The sequence below is a fragment of the Rattus norvegicus genome, chromosome 1 (assembly GCF_021556685.1).
Source record: "Rattus norvegicus strain SHRSP/BbbUtx chromosome 1, alternate assembly SHRSP_T2T, whole genome shotgun sequence".
Taxonomy (NCBI): domain Eukaryota; kingdom Metazoa; phylum Chordata; class Mammalia; order Rodentia; family Muridae; genus Rattus; species Rattus norvegicus.
Genome location: NC_141534.1, coordinates 233620127 through 233640013, shown reverse-complemented (window position 1 = coordinate 233640013; position 19887 = coordinate 233620127). Strand labels below are relative to the sequence as shown.

General features: G+C 38.5%; 1 protein-coding gene across 3 annotated transcripts in view; it reads left to right on the top strand.

Moving 5' to 3' along the window:
- The first annotated feature begins 764 nt into the window (after nucleotides 1-764).
- Smc5 (structural maintenance of chromosomes 5) overlaps nucleotides 765-19887 on the top strand; it is a 64634-nt gene continuing 45511 nt past the window's right edge. For 2 of the 3 annotated variants that reach the window (NM_001438179.1, NM_001438178.1), the window contains 8 exon segments: nucleotides 765-1034; nucleotides 5678-5819; nucleotides 8985-9037; nucleotides 10271-10433; nucleotides 12543-12677; nucleotides 14431-14571; nucleotides 16231-16392; nucleotides 19143-19214. In NM_001438179.1, coding sequence (NP_001425108.1) covers nucleotides 850-1034; nucleotides 5678-5819; nucleotides 8985-9037; nucleotides 10271-10433; nucleotides 12543-12677; nucleotides 14431-14571; nucleotides 16231-16392; nucleotides 19143-19214 — 1053 coding nt within the window. In that variant the 5' untranslated portion in view covers nucleotides 765-849. 3 annotated transcript variants of the gene reach the window in all.

Genomic DNA, 19887 nt, shown 5'->3' with positions numbered 1-19887 from the left:
CTATCCAGAGCTATAGAAAGAGTCTGCTCAAATAAACAAACAAACAAATGCATGTATGTATGTATGTATGTATGTATGTATGTATGTACCTACGTATGTGCTGGAGGCTAGCAAGATGGTCCAGTGGTTAAAAGTACTAACTACTCTTCCAGAGGAGTCGGGTTCAACTGTCTGTAACTATAACATCTGACACCCTCACACAGACATACATGCAGGCAAAACATCAATGCACATAAAATAAAGAAATTATACAATAAAAGGGCAAAAAAGTGTGAGTGGACAAGTAATTAATACACTCATCCCAATTTTGAGAGCATCAGATGGTAAGTGTCATGCTTCCAACAACAGGTACAGAGTCAACAGACATCTTTTATGTTCTTTGGAGGTCATGTGAGCACCAGCGAAGGAAATTGCAATGTAGAACGTAAGACAGATGAGGCCTGGGGTTCGGGGTGGGGGGGGGGGGGGTGAGGGGGACCGCAGTCGCAAACTTGCAAGCGACCCAAGCACGGGAGGCTCCGAGGCAGGTTTCCAAATAGTAAGTGCAATTCACATATTGCTCTAAACTCAAAATTCTCTAAGAAGAAAATCCCGACACCTACAGAAATCGGTCCTCGAGTCACAGTCCCTTCCAGTACCACCCAGACCAGCATCTATGCCTTCTGAAGCCACAGAGGCGGGCTGGTCGGGGCGTGGCCTCGGTTTTTGCGGGGCGGAACTGCGCAGGCGCGTTGCGGCCGTGGGGGGTGGGGTCAGGCGGGGTCAGTTAGCGCGGGAGCCGGGCGCGGAGGCTCCTGGGCTGCGGCTCGCCGGGAACGGAAGCCGCTGCGGGACGCGGAGGAAGCCAGGATGGCGACTCCGAGTGGGAAAGCTGCTGCCCCTAACCCCCAGGCTTCCAAGAGGTCTCTCCCGAGAGATGCTTCCTCCGAGTTCCCGAGCAAGAGAAAGAACTCGAACCCGACGTCGACGCTGCCGCGGCCGTCCGGACTCTTCGTGGAGGGCTCAATCGTCCGCATCGCCATGGAGAACTTCTTGTGAGTGGCGGCAGGCCGCACCTGGGAGGGGAGCAAGCGGCCCGCAGGCCCGGGGCCGTGGGGTGTGCCCGGCGATGGGGAACCGGTCTGTGCCAGGCTAACCCTGAGGCGTTCCCTGCCTAGGCCGTGGAGACTGGCCTTGTTGGCTATAGTAGATATGTGGCCTGATGTCTTTTATCCACCCAATGGTTTTTGGAAGGCGTCGGATGCAGTCGGATATGCTAAGGGGTCAGGTCTCTGCGAACCTCGATCTGCCAGGGACCTGTGCACTACACAAAACTCGATAGGCCACAGTTACATCGGAGTGGCAGATTTTGAAAAGTGTACATGTTTTCCGAGTGGGCAGATAAGATGCTAATGGTTGGTTAGAGTGTACCAAAGAAATTAAATCGTGTTCCCAGTTTTTGTACCTTCTTGGAGATTCTTGACCCCTTCCAATTCCTCGCCCCCACCCCAACTAGTTGAGATTCTAAATGTTACCAAAAATATTATCATCTGTTTATCATCTTAGAGTTACTCTTTCAAGATACCTTTACCTAAATGTAGGCTTGAATAAATTAGAGAACTGTAATAACAATACCATTTTTTTTTCAAGCACTTAAGTATCAGGGGTTACGTTTGTTTTATTTACACATCGCTGTATTTCTTCCTGTCTTTGTTGATGATATAAACTCAAAGCTATTGGCTTTTGCCCGGGTCTGTATAGATTCTAATAGCTGAGTAGCTAATTTGAATCCCGATCAGGGGAGGTAAATAAATGTACCCAGCATGAGGTTATCTGCTGTGACTTATCTACCCGGGATGTCAGAGAAGCACGGAAGACTGAAAGGGCTAAGTTCATCCACAACTATCAGAGCTTTGTGAAGAAGATACTAAAACCGAAAAGAAGGGAAGATAATTACATAAAGAAGGAACTGCCTGAAAGCCAGTTTGTAATGTTTAGTGAGTGACCTAACATAGACTCTAAGAACATATGTTGGAAACTATTGTTCTGGCTTTTCTGTTACTAGGCTAAGGAACTACAGCATCACCCTGCAGGCACTTGGGGACCTGAGGGATGGTTTTGCAAGGGTGCCAGACAGCAAGCAAGGATATTTAAAGTAAGAAGGCAAGAATGCAGGGTGAACAGAGTAGAAGTTGAAAGGTTATTTGATAAGATCTGCCTCTGGATTGTGAGGCATGAGAGTGGAGGAGTGCCCTAGTTCTTCCCAAGTCTGTCTCTGGCTAACTGGCCAGGTGTTATTCAAGAGAGAGTAGCTTGGGGAGAATAAATAATGAACGCAGTTGAGCGCCTCTGTCTTGAACTTTCCTGTGGGATAACTAAGAGAAATGTTGTGTGGATGGCCTGGAGCTCAGAGAGAAAGAATAAGTCGCTCTTACTCTCTCTTACCCCTCTTGCTCTTTGTACTTCTCTGTTCTTGTCCTCATCCCCCTCTTCCAAGTGCCTATGGCCAGCCGCCTTTCCTCTCTTCTTCTACTCTTCTCTCATTAAACCTCTCCACGTGGGAAAAAAAAAAAAAAGAATAAGTCACAGACTTGGGAGTCATGTGTATAGGTGGTGATTGATGTTACAGAAGCCTTTGAAATTACAAAAAGGAAAATATAAATTGGAATTAAAAGTCTTTATTGTAAGACTGAGAGAAGATGAGCTCATCGATCCACCTGTACAGGAAGGTAAGATGAGAGTCCTGAGAGGCCTGTCAGAGAAGCTTATTAGTTAAAGTAATACTTAAAATACCGGCTCCGTTGCACTCGTGATGAAGCCTCCTACATTTAGCAATTGGAAAAAAATGTTTTCCCTTTGATAAAGTAGTTCAAAAGAGAACTCTTTAGACCGTGGAAGAATAAGAGAGAAAAGCCTGGACAAAAAGCAGTAAAAAGAGAATGTAGTTGGGAATGCACAGTTGCGTACGCTTTTGTTTATTTAATGTAAGAGTTTAGATTTGGGGAGTCTATTTGGGTTTTCTAGAGGAACAGAACTTACAGAATGCATCTACATCCATATAGGAAAAGGCATTTATTAGAATGGCTTACAGGCTCTGGTTCAGCTAGTCCAACAATGGCTGTCTACCATTGACAGTGTCTCTAAGAATCCAGTAGTTACTCTGTCTATGACACTGGATGTCTCCAGTGGTCTTCAGAATCCTAGAGAAGTAGACTCTGATGCCAGTGAAGGAATGGACTTGGTAGTGAGAGCAAGAGTGGAAACAAGTAGGCAAAGAGAACAAGCTTCCTTCTGTGTCCTTTATATAGGCTGCGGGCAGAAAGTGTGGCCCAGATTAAAGGTGGATCATCGCACCTCCAAAGATCCCATTTCAAATAATTTTAAGAAAAAAAATCCCTCACAGGTGTACCCAGCTGCTTAGGTTTTAATTAATTCTAGATGTAGCCAAGTTGACACCAAGTTGTCACAGAGTAAGGCTGAGAGAAGTGAATACCAAGCAAGTAGGGAGGCTAGGCTTAGAGAATTCAAATGGCCTAGAGATAGGATGGGAGGTTGCTATGAGGGAATTTAGTCAGATGGGGTTGAGAGTGGAGAGAGCTATACTATGTTGGTGCTGGGAACCAAACTTGGAGCCTCTGGAAGAGGATAAAGCTCTCATCAGTGGAATCATCTCTCCACCCCACCTCTTTTTAAACAAATGATACTAGATTTCCATGTGTATCCCTGTAGATCTTTATCACATGTACATTTTTGTTACCACCTGGCCTTTTAAGGTTTTAAGTGTTAAAGTTGGTGTGCTTTGTTAAATTATTTATATAGTTACCATGTTAGTTGTACTCTGGCATTTATTCTTGGGGATTCGTTAGGTGTACCTAAGCACTAAAAATCTAGAGAAGGAATATTATTTATAGATCCAATTAAGGATTTTGAAAGGCAAGCTAGAGGAATGTCTACGTTTATAGCTTGCTTCATATCTTGCCGAAGCTGCCTCGACAAATAATGAGAATTAAACACAGATTAAAAATAAGTAATGAAGCCACATTGTAGCTTGCTCCTTTTTAATCCTTATACTTATAAAGCAGAGGCAGGCAGATCTGTACATTCAAAGCCAGCCTAGTCTACAGAGTTCCAGGACAGCCAGGGCTATACAGAGAAACACCATCTCGAAAAACATAAATAAATAAGTAAATAAAAAAATAAATAAAATGAATCTTAAAAATATGTAGGAGAAAAATCATTTAAGAGCTCACAGAAAACTAAAGCATCTCTATGTGTGACAGGGCCTGATCCACGGTAAGCCACAGAGCAGTGCCCAGGGGTCCTCCAGCCATTCCTTCCTGCACTTGATAAACTCCTCATGGCTTTAGCAAAAGGCTAAAAACAGGCATTGCTCCTCTGACTCCTAGTACCACGAGTGAGAGATGTTTTAAAGTCATATTACAGCTTATATAAAAGGAATTCATCTAGATATTATCCCTAAACTTGACTGATAAACTCTCTCATCGTCAGGCATTATTTCCAATGTTTCCTGTTGGCAAAAAAGTTCAAATTTTTATGTATGTAAATGTGGAAATCATTAAACACTAACAAGTATGTGAAAAAAAAAAGAGCTCACAGAAGCAGCAGATATACAAAACTTAGAGTACTGAATATAAATTAAATGTTCAATTCATTTAACTGTGGACTAACTGTGTAGGGGGTTAGAGCATACTGGACGCTATGGTGTATATAAGGATTACAGATCCCTCTGGTTATATATATATATATATCCTTGCCTTCTCCCAGAGGAATGGGGATTATTAGAATGTAAACTGTTATGGATTCTTGAAATCTTATTGCAGCATATTAAAGGAAGTGATAAAATGAAGCTGTTTATTTGATGACGTTGTCATTTGAATAATAATTGTTAGATTGCTTTAAATATTAAAATATGAATTATCTACTGTTTTAATTGAAGAAAAATATGTTAGAGTAAAACATTAGGAAAGAAGCCATGGTTTTTTTGTACAAATTTGTTTTGAAATTATTTTACAAAAATTAAGGTAAAAATAAGTACAATAGCTTTGATATAGTCTCCCAAAAGAGGATAATGGTTTCAAACTTGGATTGTATATTTCTTGGCAGGATCTCACTATGTAGCCCCAAACTCATGGGTTTGTTTTAACCAGGTTTTTAAAACCCTGCCTCCTGAATGCTAGAATTAAAAACATGTGCCACCATGCTAAGGCCCTGTGCTCTTATTTTACATATGCATTGTTACTTTTTCCATTGATAGAGTTTTCCCCTCTATACGTTGATTATTTAAAATTTACAGGGTTAAGGGTAGAACTAGGCAATAAAACATTTACCTGCCATGTAAAAGGCCCTGGCTTGACTCTTCGGCACCTCATCCCCCTAACTAACATTCCATTCATAACATTAGCTGGCTTTAAATGAATTATGAAAGGGTTGTGGATAATGCAAAGAACAAAAAGATGCATTAAAACATAGGCAATAAAACATTTACCTGCCATGTAAAAGGCCCTGGCTTGACTCTTCGGCACCTCATCCCCCCTAACTAACATTCCATTCATAACATTAGCTGGCTTTAAATGAATTATGAAAGGGTTGTGGATAATGCAAAGAACAAAAAGATGCATTTACAAAGAAAAGGTTTTTCTCTTATTTCTGTTTAATGATTTGCTTCTTTACAATTCAGAACATATGACATCTGTGAAGTGTCTCCTGGGCCCCATCTGAATATGATTATTGGAGCCAATGGAACAGGGAAGTCAAGCATAGTGTGTGCCATTTGCCTTGGCCTAGCAGGCAAGCCTGCTTTCATGGGGCGTGCAGATAAGGTGAGTTAACGTAATTCCTCTTTGGTTTTTGGCATTTCAAGACAGGGTTTCTCTGTAGCAGCCCTGACTGCCCTGAAACTACCTCTGTAGACCAGGCTGCTCTGGAGCTCAGAGATCTGCCTGTCTCTTACCGAGGGCTGGGATTAAAGGCATGCACAACCATGCCTGACTTACTTAAATTACATAATTTTAAAGAAAATTCAGAACTATTTGTTTTTATAAACAAGTTAATGTCTACATTTTAGGTTCTTAAGTATGCCAAATGAGCATTCTTTTACCTAGAACTTCTAGAAGGACACTGTAGACTCAGGAGAAAGTTCTGGTTACTTTTAATATTGCTCTAAGACAAAGAAGTGATAACAGCCATCACAAATAAAGAGAGATTATTTACCACAAAGGAATTTTCAAATAAACCTGATGTCTTCATAGGGAAATCTGTCAGATTGTTAGATACCAGGTTAGATGTCTGTAAATTAACAGTGAACAAAATGATGTAGTTAAAAGTACCATCTGTGTCTGTGTGTCTGTGGACTGGAAAAGGCTGTCCTGTTCCCTGGAGCTAGCGTTACAGTTGTGAGCCATCCATTCATTGTAGGTGCTGGAACAGTTCTGGTCCTCTGCAGTAGTGTATCGTGCTCTTAGCCCCAGGTATAGCAATAACAATACAAGTGTAAGTAACCTAGGAGTAAATTAACAAAGATGTAATAGTGATACACAAAAATTATAAAATTGTATTTTAAAAGAAAAGTTTGAGGGTAAGTGAGATTGAGGGTAAAAGTGATTGCTACCAAGCTGCTGAGTTCTCTGAAGCCCACTGGTTGGGAGGAGAGAGCCGATACACAGGGCATGACATGTGTTCTGCCTGCAGATAGATATAATTTTTAAAAGTTAAATAAAAAGTGTTTTGGTAAAGTTTAAAGTGAACTGCTGAGAACACTGCAGAGTTAGGGCTGTATGTAAACAATGTGATATAATGCTACAGAATTGAACCAATACTCCCTAAAATTATACATAAATCTATTTAAAATCCAGTTTTTAAAAACAAGCTGTATCAGAGATATTTGTAGGCTAGAAAAGATACTTTACTCTTTTAATAAATTAGCCTTGTGGCCTTTACTAGCGGTCTGAACATCAGACTTTCATTTAGAAGATAAGGAGGCTGAAGAAGTTAATTGCAAGGACTAGCTCAGATTTTCATATATACTCTGTCAAGTCATGAATGAGTTCAGTCCCTCTTCATTGGTCTCCTGGGTTGTAGTCTCTAATTCTGTACAGTTAGAATGGGTTTTGCTGTAGTAGTTTTTACCAGTCTTGCAGTTTTTATTTTAAAGAAACTACATTTCTTTTTGGACTGGTAGAGACCTTAAGAGAGGCTCTGGAGTGCCGTGGTTCCTAAATACAGACTGTTGGCCTTCTGTATCTACAGATTTACTATTTACGTAAGATCTAAGTTCTCAGCAAGAATACTTTATTTCTATTTAAATCTAAGTATAAAATTTTATTAGAAGTACAATATAAATCATCTGTATAGATACTTTATAATAAATAAGAACTACCCCCCCAATTGGTATCAAATATTTTAATTGTTTCAGGACAGTACACAATTTGCTTCTTCAGATCTGTCGTCTTTATATGAGAAACAATGTTAAGTTACCTTGCCAGCCAAGGCTGAAGAGTATGTGTGACAGAGTTGTCATTGGAACCCATAGTAGGAATTAAAGATAACAGGTTATAGGACCCCCTGCCCCCATTTTTTTGATCTGTAATTTCATTGTCTATAAAATTAGTTTAGTATATGGTTCAGGGTTGGCAATTGAATTTGGAAAGTTGCAAGTTTATCTTAGCAGCATGTAATAAATGGTAATTTGTTTGCAGTCATTCTCACAAATCAACATGATTAAAAAGATTATTACAAGGTCTTATTTTGTGTTTTTAAAGTGTGTGTGTGTGTGTGTGTGTGTGTGTGTGTGTGAGAGAGAGAGAGAGAGAGAGAGAGAGAGAGAGAGAGAGCGCGAGCCTACCTGTGGAGGCTCATTTTTTCATTTTTCTTCACAGTTGGATTTAGATGATGGTGAACCACCCAGCATAGGTATTGGGAGCAGAACACAGGTTCTCTAAAGAGCAGCAAGTGCTCTTACTCTCCAGCTCTTGGTTTTTATTTATATATTATGTAATGTTTTGCTTGTCACTACATTCTGATTTAGCTTTTTTTCAATTTATCGCTCAATACCTTAAAAATATATAAACTTTATGATGCTGTACCTACCTTATTTTGTGTTGTTACCACTTTTCCTTGTTTTTTAAAATGTTTTTATTCTTTGATAACGTCATACAATGTATTTGATCATATTCATTTTTCCCTATTTTGTTTTGTATTTTGAGATAGGTTCTTATGGAGCATTGGCTGACTAATAACCTAGTCTGTTGTTGAGGGTGACATTGAACTCCTAATGTTCCTGGCTCCTTCTACCACGTGCTGAAGGCTTCTGTTATTTTAGTATTTATTATTTCTGGAGCTCAAACTTAAGGTCCAATCTGATGTTTTCATCCTTTACTCTGATTTGGGTTTAAGCTCATAGTTATCAGAACTAGTTCAGATGTCTAATTTTACTATGTAAATTATCATTTATTTTTGAAAGGTACTTGGTGGCAAGTCTGTCTTAAAGACAGAATAGGTACCGCTAGAGTGGCTGTTAATGTTTAGTCTGTGCACCTCTGGGGTGGTCTGCAACAGTAGTAGATCTGGCACAGAGCTTTGTAGTTGGAATATAGGACTTGTTCTGAAAATACATGGTACATAGGCTCAGGAGCTGGGCTACCCAAATACATGGTACATAGGCTCAGGAGCTGGGCCACCCAAACTCAGATCCTCTCTCTTCCGTTTCAGCACCTTATTATTAGCAGCTTTGTAAGAGTCTTAACTGCCTAGCACTGAAGCGACCCGTAATGAAACTGCTGTGAGTTGTGTAGTACAAGAGGAGCAGAAGGACCTGGTCTGTAGCTTTTAGAAAGTGGAGAGGAGGACATTCATGTGGTGACGGGAAAAGACTGATTTAGCGAAGAGTAATGACTCTTCTAGCTCTCTGATGGTTGACTCTTCTAGCTCTCTGATGGTTTACTCGGAAATACTGTTGACACCACTCACTTACTCTCCTTACACTATAGGTTGGGTTTTTCGTGAAGAGAGGATGTTCCAAAGGTTTGGTTGAAATTGAACTGTAAGTATTAAAGCTTCTAAAACATTCCTTTTTAGTATAATTTTTCAGCTTGTATTTATGCTTTTTTGATGACTTTGGAAAAGAATATTAATGTAATATTGTGGCAAATATACTTTTTAATGTGTCTCTTAAAAACAAATTTATTTTGGAAAGTTCTCAAGAAATTGTAGTTTAATGGAATAATAAAACAGAAGTATACAACTGATTAATATACACTAAGAAGTTGTCCTTAGGTCTGATGTAGGTACATTTCATAATTCTAGCACTTAGGAGGTAGAGTAGAGGCAGGAAAATAAGGAGATGGATGCTATTCAGAAGAGTCAGGAATTCAAGGTCATTTTCTACTAGATAACAAATTCAAGGTCAGCCTGGACTACTTGTCTAAAATGGACAAACACACACCAGAGAGAAATGGTAGTCTTTCACAAATTTAAGTATGTTTCTTTTTGCCAGGTTTGGACTACTTAGGCTGGAGCATAGCATAGTAGTAAGTTTACCTGATGTACTTAAGTCCTTGACTTTGATCACCTTCTGAGAAGATGGGTGAACAGATGAGCAGTATGAAGCAAGTACTTCTGAAAGCAAAAAATAAGTGAATACCCTCTTTCAGATTCTGTGTGTGCCTAAGATAGGGTTCCAGAGTTGTGAACAGATACCGTGTTCAAGGCAGCTCCTGTAAGGACCCCCACAGCAGCACACTTCCTTCAACAACGACACGCCTCAGAACAGTGCCACTCCCTGTGGGCCTAGCGTATCAAACCATCACTGTACTAGGTAATGGTTCCGTAGAGGCATAGATTATAGTTCTCTCTGGATTCAGAAGGAATACATGAAGGAATGAGCAATGCATGATTTACTCTTGGGTGCAGAGTTTTTGGTTGGGGAAATTTGTATTCCATGGAAGTCAGTTTTGACAAAGGATGTGATTGAAGAATAGTATAATGATTAAAGGATAAATAAACTCGTGTTTCAGGATTAAATTGGCACTTTTTTAAATTTCAACAATTTAGGTAATTTTTGAATGTTAACCAGATAGTAACTGACATGGCCTATTGGGGGATAATAACAAACAAAAGCCAATGTTTCCAAGGTGGGAAGGATTCAAAAATACCAGAAAGAATAAAAACTATAGTACTATTTCTTAGACTTTGGGATAGGAAAAGTAATAGAAATGTTTTTCCTAAATTACTGTGTGTTTTGAATATAAAAGCTTTTCAATTGTTCTTTAATTAGGTTCAGGACTTCTGGAAATCTTATAATCACCCGTGAAATTGATGTGATAAAAAATCAGTCCTTTTGGTTCATCAACAAAAAACCTGTAACCCAGAAGATAGTGGAAGAGCAAGTCGCGGCCTTGAACATCCAAGTGGGCAACCTCTGCCAGTTCTTGCCTCAGGTCTGAGAAAAGTAGAAATGAACATGGGGAATTTTTCATTAATTGTTTTTAAAGTTTTATTTATTTCATGTGAGTACACTGTCGCTGTTCTCAGACACACCAGAAGAGGGCGTCGGATCCCCACTAGAGATGGGTTGTGAGCCACCGTGTGGGTGCTGGGAATTGAATACATGACCTTCGAAGAGCAGTCATGCTCTTAATCACTGAGCCATCTCTCCAGCTCTCCTCAATTCATTTATTTATTTATTTACTTTACATCCCAAGCATAGCTTCCTCTCCTTTTCCTCCCAGGCCCACCCTGTGACTCCCCCACCTCCCAGCTTCTCTCCCTCTTTAGAGAAGGGGAGGCTTCCAAACATGGGGAAATTTTGTGTGTAATGTTTTGGCTTTATGCCATAGAAAATATAAATACTATTCAAGAGGTACAGTAATAGTTAGATTTGTATCAAAACAGTACTCTTAATATTTGTAGCCCTTTGTAAATGGAAGCGTCCCATCACTTATGTTACTAATTTCAGTTAATAAGTATGCCATTATTACTCTTTGCATTCAGCACAGCACTCAGCACTTTCTATTCTTATGGGCACCGTGGCTACATGGAGTTCCAGGCCCACTGGACCTCATCATCCATATATTGTGCTAAAAGTTTTATTTAATAGGTTTAAGTTACAAAATGTTTTTTAAAAAGTATTCATATTTGTCTGTATGTGGTGTGCACTAGTATTTGAGTTCATGTGTGCACAAAGTCTTGGAGGTCTGACGTTAGTTCTCTGTGTCTTTCTCACTCCCTGTCCACTTCATTTACTAAAACACTGCCTGAAGCAGGAGCTATGCAGTTTGGCTTGAAAACTCCCTGTGTCTGCTGTAACTGGGATTATAAGCAGGTTGTGATGCTGGCTTTTATATGGCTGCTAGAGAGCCAAACTCATCCTCACACTTGAAAACACACTTTCTACATAAGCCTGTAAGAAAGGTACTGTAGTTACAGAATAGTTTCAAACTGCATTTGCAAAAGGCAAGCAACTTACTAAAAATATTTTTATTAATTCTTTGACAGTATCATACAATGTATTTCGATTATATTTACTTCGTATTTCCTCCCCTAAACTCTTTGAAGATACATACACTTCTACCTCTCCGGCCTTTTTTGTACTAAGCCGTGGGCTCAGATTTGTGCTGTCCATATACTCCTGGGTTTGGCCCATCCGCTAGTTTATGTACCAGAAGCCACACCCTTAAAACTAATTCTCCTCTCCCCGAAGCCAGCAACTTATTACTCTAGCTCCTTAATTGGGGGTCAGGGCTCATGAACCACTCCCAGTCAGAATGTTAAACCGACTTGATTGTTCTTGTTCAAGCAGCTAAAGCTGCCATGCACTCTCGAGTGTGAGGTCCTCAGAAGCCATAGTTAATGAACAACTTTGTGTAGTTGTTTTATTTTTCAAGACAGGGTTTCTTTCTGGCCCTGGCTGTCCTGGAACTCGCTCTGTAGACCAAGCTGGCTTCAAAATCTCAGAGATCCACCTGCCTCTGCCTCCCAAGTGCTGGGATTAAAGGGTGGACCTTTTAATCAGTGCATTTGTATGATACATTGGTTAGAACAAGCTTCTTTTATATTTAGGTATATTTTCTAAAGTCTAGTGATATTTTTATTTGTTCATTAATAATAAAATATCCTGATCTGAAAAGATGGCTCATTTGTTCAAAGCACTTCCAGAGGACCCAAATTTGACTCACAACACCCACATACGGCAGTTTACAACTACCTAAACCCCAGTTCTAGTGGATCTTATACCTTCTTGATTCCTTGGGCATTACACTCACATGCACAATCTAGCACATGGGTACACACATACATAGATGATATGAAAGAAAAATTTTAAAGGTTTTTTTTTTTTTTAAAAATTCTAATAACCTGCATTTAAAAATTACAGTCCAATATCTTATTTTAATGTTGCTTAGTATCTACACTGTTGCTTATTTTCCTTACAAACATAATGGTTTGATTCATATCTCAAATTTTTTTAAGTGAGGCCATCTTGGCAAATTTAATACATTTTAATGGTGTTTATGAATAATAGTTGCTGAAACTTAGTTTTGGTGCCGTAGGACAAAGTTGGAGAATTTGCTAAACTCAGTAAAATTGAACTCCTCGAAGCTACTGAGAAGTCAATTGGTCCTCCAGAGATGCACAGATACCACTGTGAACTCAAGAACTTCAGGGAGAAGGAGAAGCAGCTAGAGGTATTTAGATATAAACAAGTCATTTCTGTTGTCATTTACTAATTCTGTGTCTCAAACCGTGCAAGTCTAACTGGGTGGTGGTGCCATTGGTCCCAGGACTTGGGAGGCAGAGGGAGGTGGGTCTCTCTGGTCTACAGAGTGAGTTCCGGCTCTGCCAGGGCTACACAGAGGGAAAAGGAGAAGAGACACTTTAGAAAATGGGTAGTATGTCTGTGTGCTGTGTGAATTCATAATTTTGGTTGATTTTTCACCCAAGCTTGTATTTCTAACATCAATTGGTGACACAAAGCGAGAATGGTTTTGAATATATGAAGTTTGAAAATTTTGACTATTTCTGTAAGTACATGTTACCAGTGGCAATTTTAAGGAACTCTCATAGGAAGTTACATTTTTCTTTCATTTGGTACCCATCAAATAATATGTTGTGTGCCATGCACTGTGTAAGGTTTTGAGATTTACAGAAGATGAGGATGTGGTATTTGAAAACACTTGTTAATGTCATTTGGTGTATTTTTTAAGTCAAATGAAGATAGACTTTATATGCAAACTATAGAATTTGCTGGTGTTGATTTTTTTTTTTTTAATTTTAAAAACCTTTTAATAGATACATAGAAATGCTATATAACCTACTGGGTTATACTGGGTATCTTGGTATGTTTTTATAATTAAAAACAAAAGAGATAACCTTGTCTTTAAGTGTAACTATCTATATTTGATAAGCATTCTATTATAATAAAACATTAATTTTGGTGTCTTAACTAAAAAGAATTGGTGTAGGATTTTTGTGATTATTCAGTTCTATGTCTGGTATTCCTTCAATTCTTTGGTCTTGATGAAAAAAAAATCATCAGTTTTGTATCAATGAAATACACCTGAAATTCTTGTATTTTGTTTTCTAAGCTGTTCAGTGCATCTTTTTGTTTGTTAATATGCGATAGATTAAATTTTAGCTTTCTGTCATCTCAAAGTCCTTAGGTCCTGAGCATTTATGGCATGTTAATCCTGATACTCCTTTGCATTTATATGTCATTTTTACAGATTTTTACTAAGCTTTCATCTGGACAGGGCAGAAATCTAAAATACATCAAACTGTACATTACGAGTCATATAGAAGCATACAAAGCTACAGTTTGGGAGCAGTTAGGAGCTCCAGGTCACAGATGCTTAGCTGGTAGTGACGTCCATGCACATGTCTCAGAATCTGAATCATTGCAAAAGTAGAAACACTTCGAGCTTTTTGCACTTCAAAAAAATGATTCTTAATGTGTGTAAGTGAATTCCTTTTATCTTTAGGCAAAGCTTCAGGCTCAGAGGTGTTGACAGGCTTCCTCACAGTTACATGACTATATAAAGTATTTTAAAGTCTTGAACCAGAATTTCTCTGCTAGAGTGTTACTTTCACCTGATTTTGTTGGTTTTGTTGTTTTTGGACAGGGTCTTCTGTAGCCCAGGCTGGCCTTTTACTCTTGTGTGTAGCTGAAGATGACCTTGAACATCTGATGCTTTTGCCTCTGCCTCCTCAGCACTGATTATCACTACTCTGGTTATGAGCAGTGCTGGAGACCAAATCCAGAACTTCATGCCTAACTAGGCAAGCATTCTCCCTAGCTTCACTTTTACATAGTTCTGAGGAACCTTTACAGAATTCTTTCTTGTGTAATTTTGCTTATATTGTGTTTCATTGTTAAAAGATTTGACTTGCTGTGTTCTTTTTTTTTTCATTTAAACTAATTGTCAACAAATTCTGTTTTAGACTTCTTGCAAAGAGAAAACTGAATACCTAGACAAAATGATTCAGAGAAATGAAAGGTACAAACAAGATGTAGAAAGATTCTATGAACGAAAACGACATTTAGATTTAATTGAGATGCTTGAGGCAAAAAGACCATGGGTGGTAAGTGTTACGTAATTATTGAGGGAAAAATAGATGATTCTTCAGCTGTGTCACAGCTGCTTTCTATTGCTATGATAAATCAGAAGGAACTTGGGGAGAACATTTATAATCAGGTTCCATTTTTGAAGGGATGTCAGGGTAAGAACTCTAGGCAGGATGGAACCTGCGGACAAGAACAGAATCAGAGGTCATGGAGGTCCTGCTTACTGCCTCGTTTCCCATTTCTTCCTCAGCCTGCTTTCTTACATCTCCAGAACTTCCTACCCCAGGGATGGCATCAACCACAGTGGGCTGGGCCCTCCCATAGCAGCCATAATTTTAAAATCTGTAAGCCAGTCTAATGGAGGCATTTTCTCAATTGAGGTTCCTTCTCAGATGAAACCCGCTTGTGTGAAGTTGACCACCACCCCCTCCCCCAAAAAAACAAGCAAAAAGAAATCACCAAAACAAAACTAATGAATGGCGGAGTGCCTACAAAGTATGTCTTTATAAGTAGGCACTCATTTTATATTAAGTTAGATACTTCTTTTAAAATTTTGTATTACATGCATGCACATGTATTTTTCTTATTTATTTATACATGCTAATTATCACATAGCAAATAGTTGATTGAGTTACCAGCATTAATTCTTCAGGTTTCAGTCCTTAGCAGTTCTTTACTTTTTCTCCATGATGTTAATGATCTAAGGTATTTGTTCACATTAAAAATTAAATTTGCAAAGCGAGGGCTGTCATTCAGTGCCACTGGAAATATTTTTGTGTGTGTATGGTTGGGATAAGTAGTAGAGTTCCTTGGTATATTACTTAATGGGTGGAAGCATTAATTTTTATGTTCGTTTCATGGAAATATATATTAGTATGAAAATAATATATATCTATATATTTATAGCATTCTTACTTCCTCCAACCAGGTTTTGCAGTTTCGTTATTCTTAAATTTTGTCCTTTCTATACCTTTTCATTGTATTTTTCTGTTTATTACTATTTTTCATTCTATCTTTTAAAGTCTTTTGACCCCTTTGAAGGGATTGATTTTAATCTTTTTGACCTTTTAAATTTAAAATTTATAGTTTTTTTTCCCTCTATGCTTCATTCACTTTTTAAAAAAATTTTCTGTTTTTAATTGGAGGGAAGGGTATGCCCGTAAGTGTAGTTTTGAACTGCTCCAGGTGTGTACTGGGTTTTCTGAGCAGGAAGCACTCTTATTTATTTATTTTAAGATTTATTTCCTTTTTCTGTACAAGGTGTTTTGCCTGCATGTGTGTGTGTGAGCTGGCATATAAGTGCTGGGAATTGAACCCTAGCCCTGCTCGTAACCACTGAGCCATCTCTCCAGCCCATTCACTCTTAATATTTCTATTTTAACATTCCATTTTAACTCTTTTCACCATGTGGTCCCAGGATGTCAAGTCATCATGCTTGGTAGCCAGTGCCTTTGTCTGCTAAGCCATCTCTCTAGCCCAGACATTGTTTTTATCAAGCTAGCAGCTACATATTTCTTTTCTTTGATCCAATTTTTACCCTTCAAAATTGAAATTCTCTTGTTTGCCTATTCCTTAATCTTATCTATTGATAAATGAAAAGAAAATCTCTTTGGTTTTAAGATCCATTAATTTAAATACCAAATGTATTAAGTTCTGTTTCATGAATTATTTACAAGGAATATGAGAATGTGCGTCAGGAATATGAAGGTGTGAAACTAGTCCGTGACCGAGTGAAGGAAGAGGTCAGAAAACTCAAAGAAGGGCAGATTCCTATGACACGGCGGATTGAGGAAATTGAAAGGCAGCGTCGCACTTTGGAAGTTCGAATCAAAGAAAAGGTACTTTTGTTGTTCAGTTTTGGACAGTCTGAATTTTATTTAACATAGAAAAATACTTCTTGTGCCTTTAAGGTTCATTTCTTTAGGAATTAATGAGGATTTTCAAAATCTTGTTATGATTGGAGAATGTTACCTTTTAAAAAAATTCCAAGGTGATTGTTGCTGGCACATTGGTTCAGGTCTGTGTCTCAGCATTTAGGACATTAAGGCAAGAACATCACTGTGACTTTGAGGCCCTCATGTACTACAGAATGAGACATAGCCTGAAGAGAAACTTTTAGCTACAAACTGATACATTATATTTCTTAGAAAGAAGCACTTGAGTTCTTTTTGTGAATATAGTGTGTATCTCTTATAACTTTATATTGCTTATGGAGGTGAATTTTAGTTTTCCAGGGATTCTTAGGGATCAAAGGTATCTTGCTGAGATATAACACCACGACCAAAAGCAACTTGAGACAGAAAGGGCTTTTTCACATCGTGGACTCTGTACTTTACTGAGGGACGTCAGTACAGAACCTGGTGGGAAGGACTGAAGCAGAAACGGGGAGGACTGCTTATGTAAGCAAATACTCCTGTTCTCAAACAACTCAGGACCACCTGCCTGGAGGTGGTTACTAGTCAAGAAATGCTCTATAGAGGGGCTGGGGATTTAGCTCAGTGGTAGAGCGCTTACCTAGGAAGCGCAAGGCCCTGGGTTCGGTCCCCAGCTCCGGAAAAAAAAAAAAAAAAAAAAAAAAAGAAATGCTCTATAGAATTGTCTATAGGCTGTTCGGGGGAAGCATTTCTCCCTTGGGGTTCCTCTTCCTAAATAAGCTAGCTTGTGTCAAGTTGGGCAGAAAACTAGCCAGCGCAGGAGGATGTTTTGCAGATGAAGAAATGTCTGCTTGTAGAATCTGCTAGGTTCTATATCTTAGTGGGCACCTAAAACCGAAGATACTACCAAAACCTATGTAGTTTGAATATCTTCGTACAAAATTATTTAATCCTTCAGTGTGCAGGAATTTAGTTTCCATAGACTTTACCAGTTGATCATCCAGAGGGTGAAAATACAAAGCGGGAACCTTTTTGACCAAAAGTTTTGAATTTTGAAATAGGGTAGATTCTGTCATTTTCAGATTTGGGATGTTCAACTGGTATTTATTTCCCTCCTGTGTGTACATAAACGTGTACTATATGGTCATATTTTCTTCTGGAGAAAGCTCATTATATTTTCTTTAGCATTTCTGAATTGCCAGCATGACCACTGTTTTACTTTGGAACCATTACTATTTAAATAAAGCTTATCTGAATAAAAACTCAGTCAGCCGGATAACTGAGAACTGCTCAATGATAAGCTTATTTATGGACAGGCTGCACCCAGAGTGATGTTAAAGACAGGACAGTGGGCAGCTTGATGCTTCATGACAGTGCTCAGTTAGAAAGTGACACACGGGGCTGGGGATTTAGCTCAGTGGTAGAGCGCTTACCTAGGAAGCGCAAGGCCCTGGGTTCGGTCCCCAGCTCCGAAAAAAAAAGAACCAAAAAAAAAAAAAAGAAAGAAAAAGAAAATGACACACAAGTCTACAAAGAGGTGATTCCTGGAATTTAGTTTCCCATTTAATATTTTTGGGCTGTAGTTGACGAATAGACTTGGCAATACAACACCATGGATGGGAGGATACTGTAATGGAGTATAAACAGATCTAAAATTTTGAATGTCATTCTGGAGATTCAAATAAATGCAGTGAAGTCAAATATTGGCATCTACTCGGTACTTCTGATGTGCATTAGATGACTCAGATAATTGACCATTCAAAAATTAAGAAGGTTTACATCTACAAGATTGTAGGTTCTAGCTTTTTAACAGGTCTTCTCACTTTATGGTTAAGGATCATTAAGTCGCAAAGCATCACATATATAATAGTTGGCCGTCATCTTAATGGTAATTGGTTATAATTAAGTTGTGGATTTATAGTTGCTTTGTGGCACCTGAAATTACTGCTAAATTGCTTTAAAACTTTTGGGTTTTTATGGAGTAGAAAATAATGTCTACAATAAATTAAAGAATTATATATAAAATACTGGTTTTGCTTCTCTGTTCCTAAAAGAAGCCAGCTGTTAAGGCAGTCCCAAAAAAATTCTGCCTAGGGCTTCCGAAGAGATACATTATATCAGTCTCTAAGTGTATATCTTAAAATTATTAGTCTTCTAAATCATGTGACAGGAATAAATAGTTAATTATATTTACTGTATTCTGTTCCTCTCCTTTTTCAGCAGAAACTTTTATAACACTCTGATTATTTTTTTCCCTAACATTTCAAAGAGAGAGAGACCTTGTAATGTTACGGAGTCCATTGGCTCCAAATTAATACATATCTGTATTGTAAAGGCTCATGCCATCATTTAATAGTTGGCTTGGTCTTTTTTTTTTCCATATAATAAAACAATGTATCTATCTCATCAAATTGTTTTCATGGTCAGACAGAATATCAGAAAAGCATACGTAGAAACAAGTGTATGCACCTGTTTTACTGTACACTAAATTCACTGAACAGTGTGATACATTTAGAATGCTAGCAATAACCTTTACACGTGTTAACCTTTACACCTGTACCATTAGTAATTTTGGTGGTAACTATGAATTTGATTTGAATTAAAATGTGGGGAAGTGCTGTTTTGATTGATTTAATATATTTAGATGGAATGGACCAAATAATCTGCTTAAATGAGTTTTTAATTAACTTTTTCTTTCTGGTTCAATTTTGTAGGCAACTGATATTAAGGAAGCGTCTCAGAAATGCAAACAAAGGCAGGACTTGATTGAGCGGAAGGACAGACATGTAAGCCTCCCTACCCAAGTCGGTCAGCTTAGCTTACCATGGCTTGTTTTACAAGGGGACAGACGCTTATTATAACTTTTTGGAAACAATTCCAAATCCTTCTCATTCTGATAGGTAGGGTGTGTGTGTGTGGGTGTGTGTGTGTGTGTGTGTGTGGGTGTGTGTGGGTGTGTGTGTGTGTAATGAATTTGTGTAAGTGTAGTAGCTGCACAGAAGATAATTGAGACAATTTCTCAGTTACTCGTGTGGCTACATTTCATAGATGGTATGGTTTTATTTTGGTTTAAAATGCTATGATTTTTATTTGTTTGTGTTTTTTAATCAGGACAGGGTTTCTCTGAATATCCCTGGCTGTCCTGGAACTCACTCTGTACACCAGCCTGGCCTCAAGCTCAGATTCACCTACCTCTGTCTCTCACATGCTGGGATTAAGGGCGTGTGCCAATATGCCTGGCTTAAAATGTTGTAATTTTTAATATTGTCATTCAGTTAATATTTCTTAAAGGATCTTATTATTTCAGTCCCATAGATAGGGGGTTCTTTAGAGACAAGGGTGGTAGGGGGTGAAGCCAGGATTCTTGTTGTGCTTCCAGCTTCTCACATGCAGAATTTGGGCAGTAGAACTGTGGAGGTGGTTGTTTCCCACACCGGGCAGAATGCTAATCATATTGCT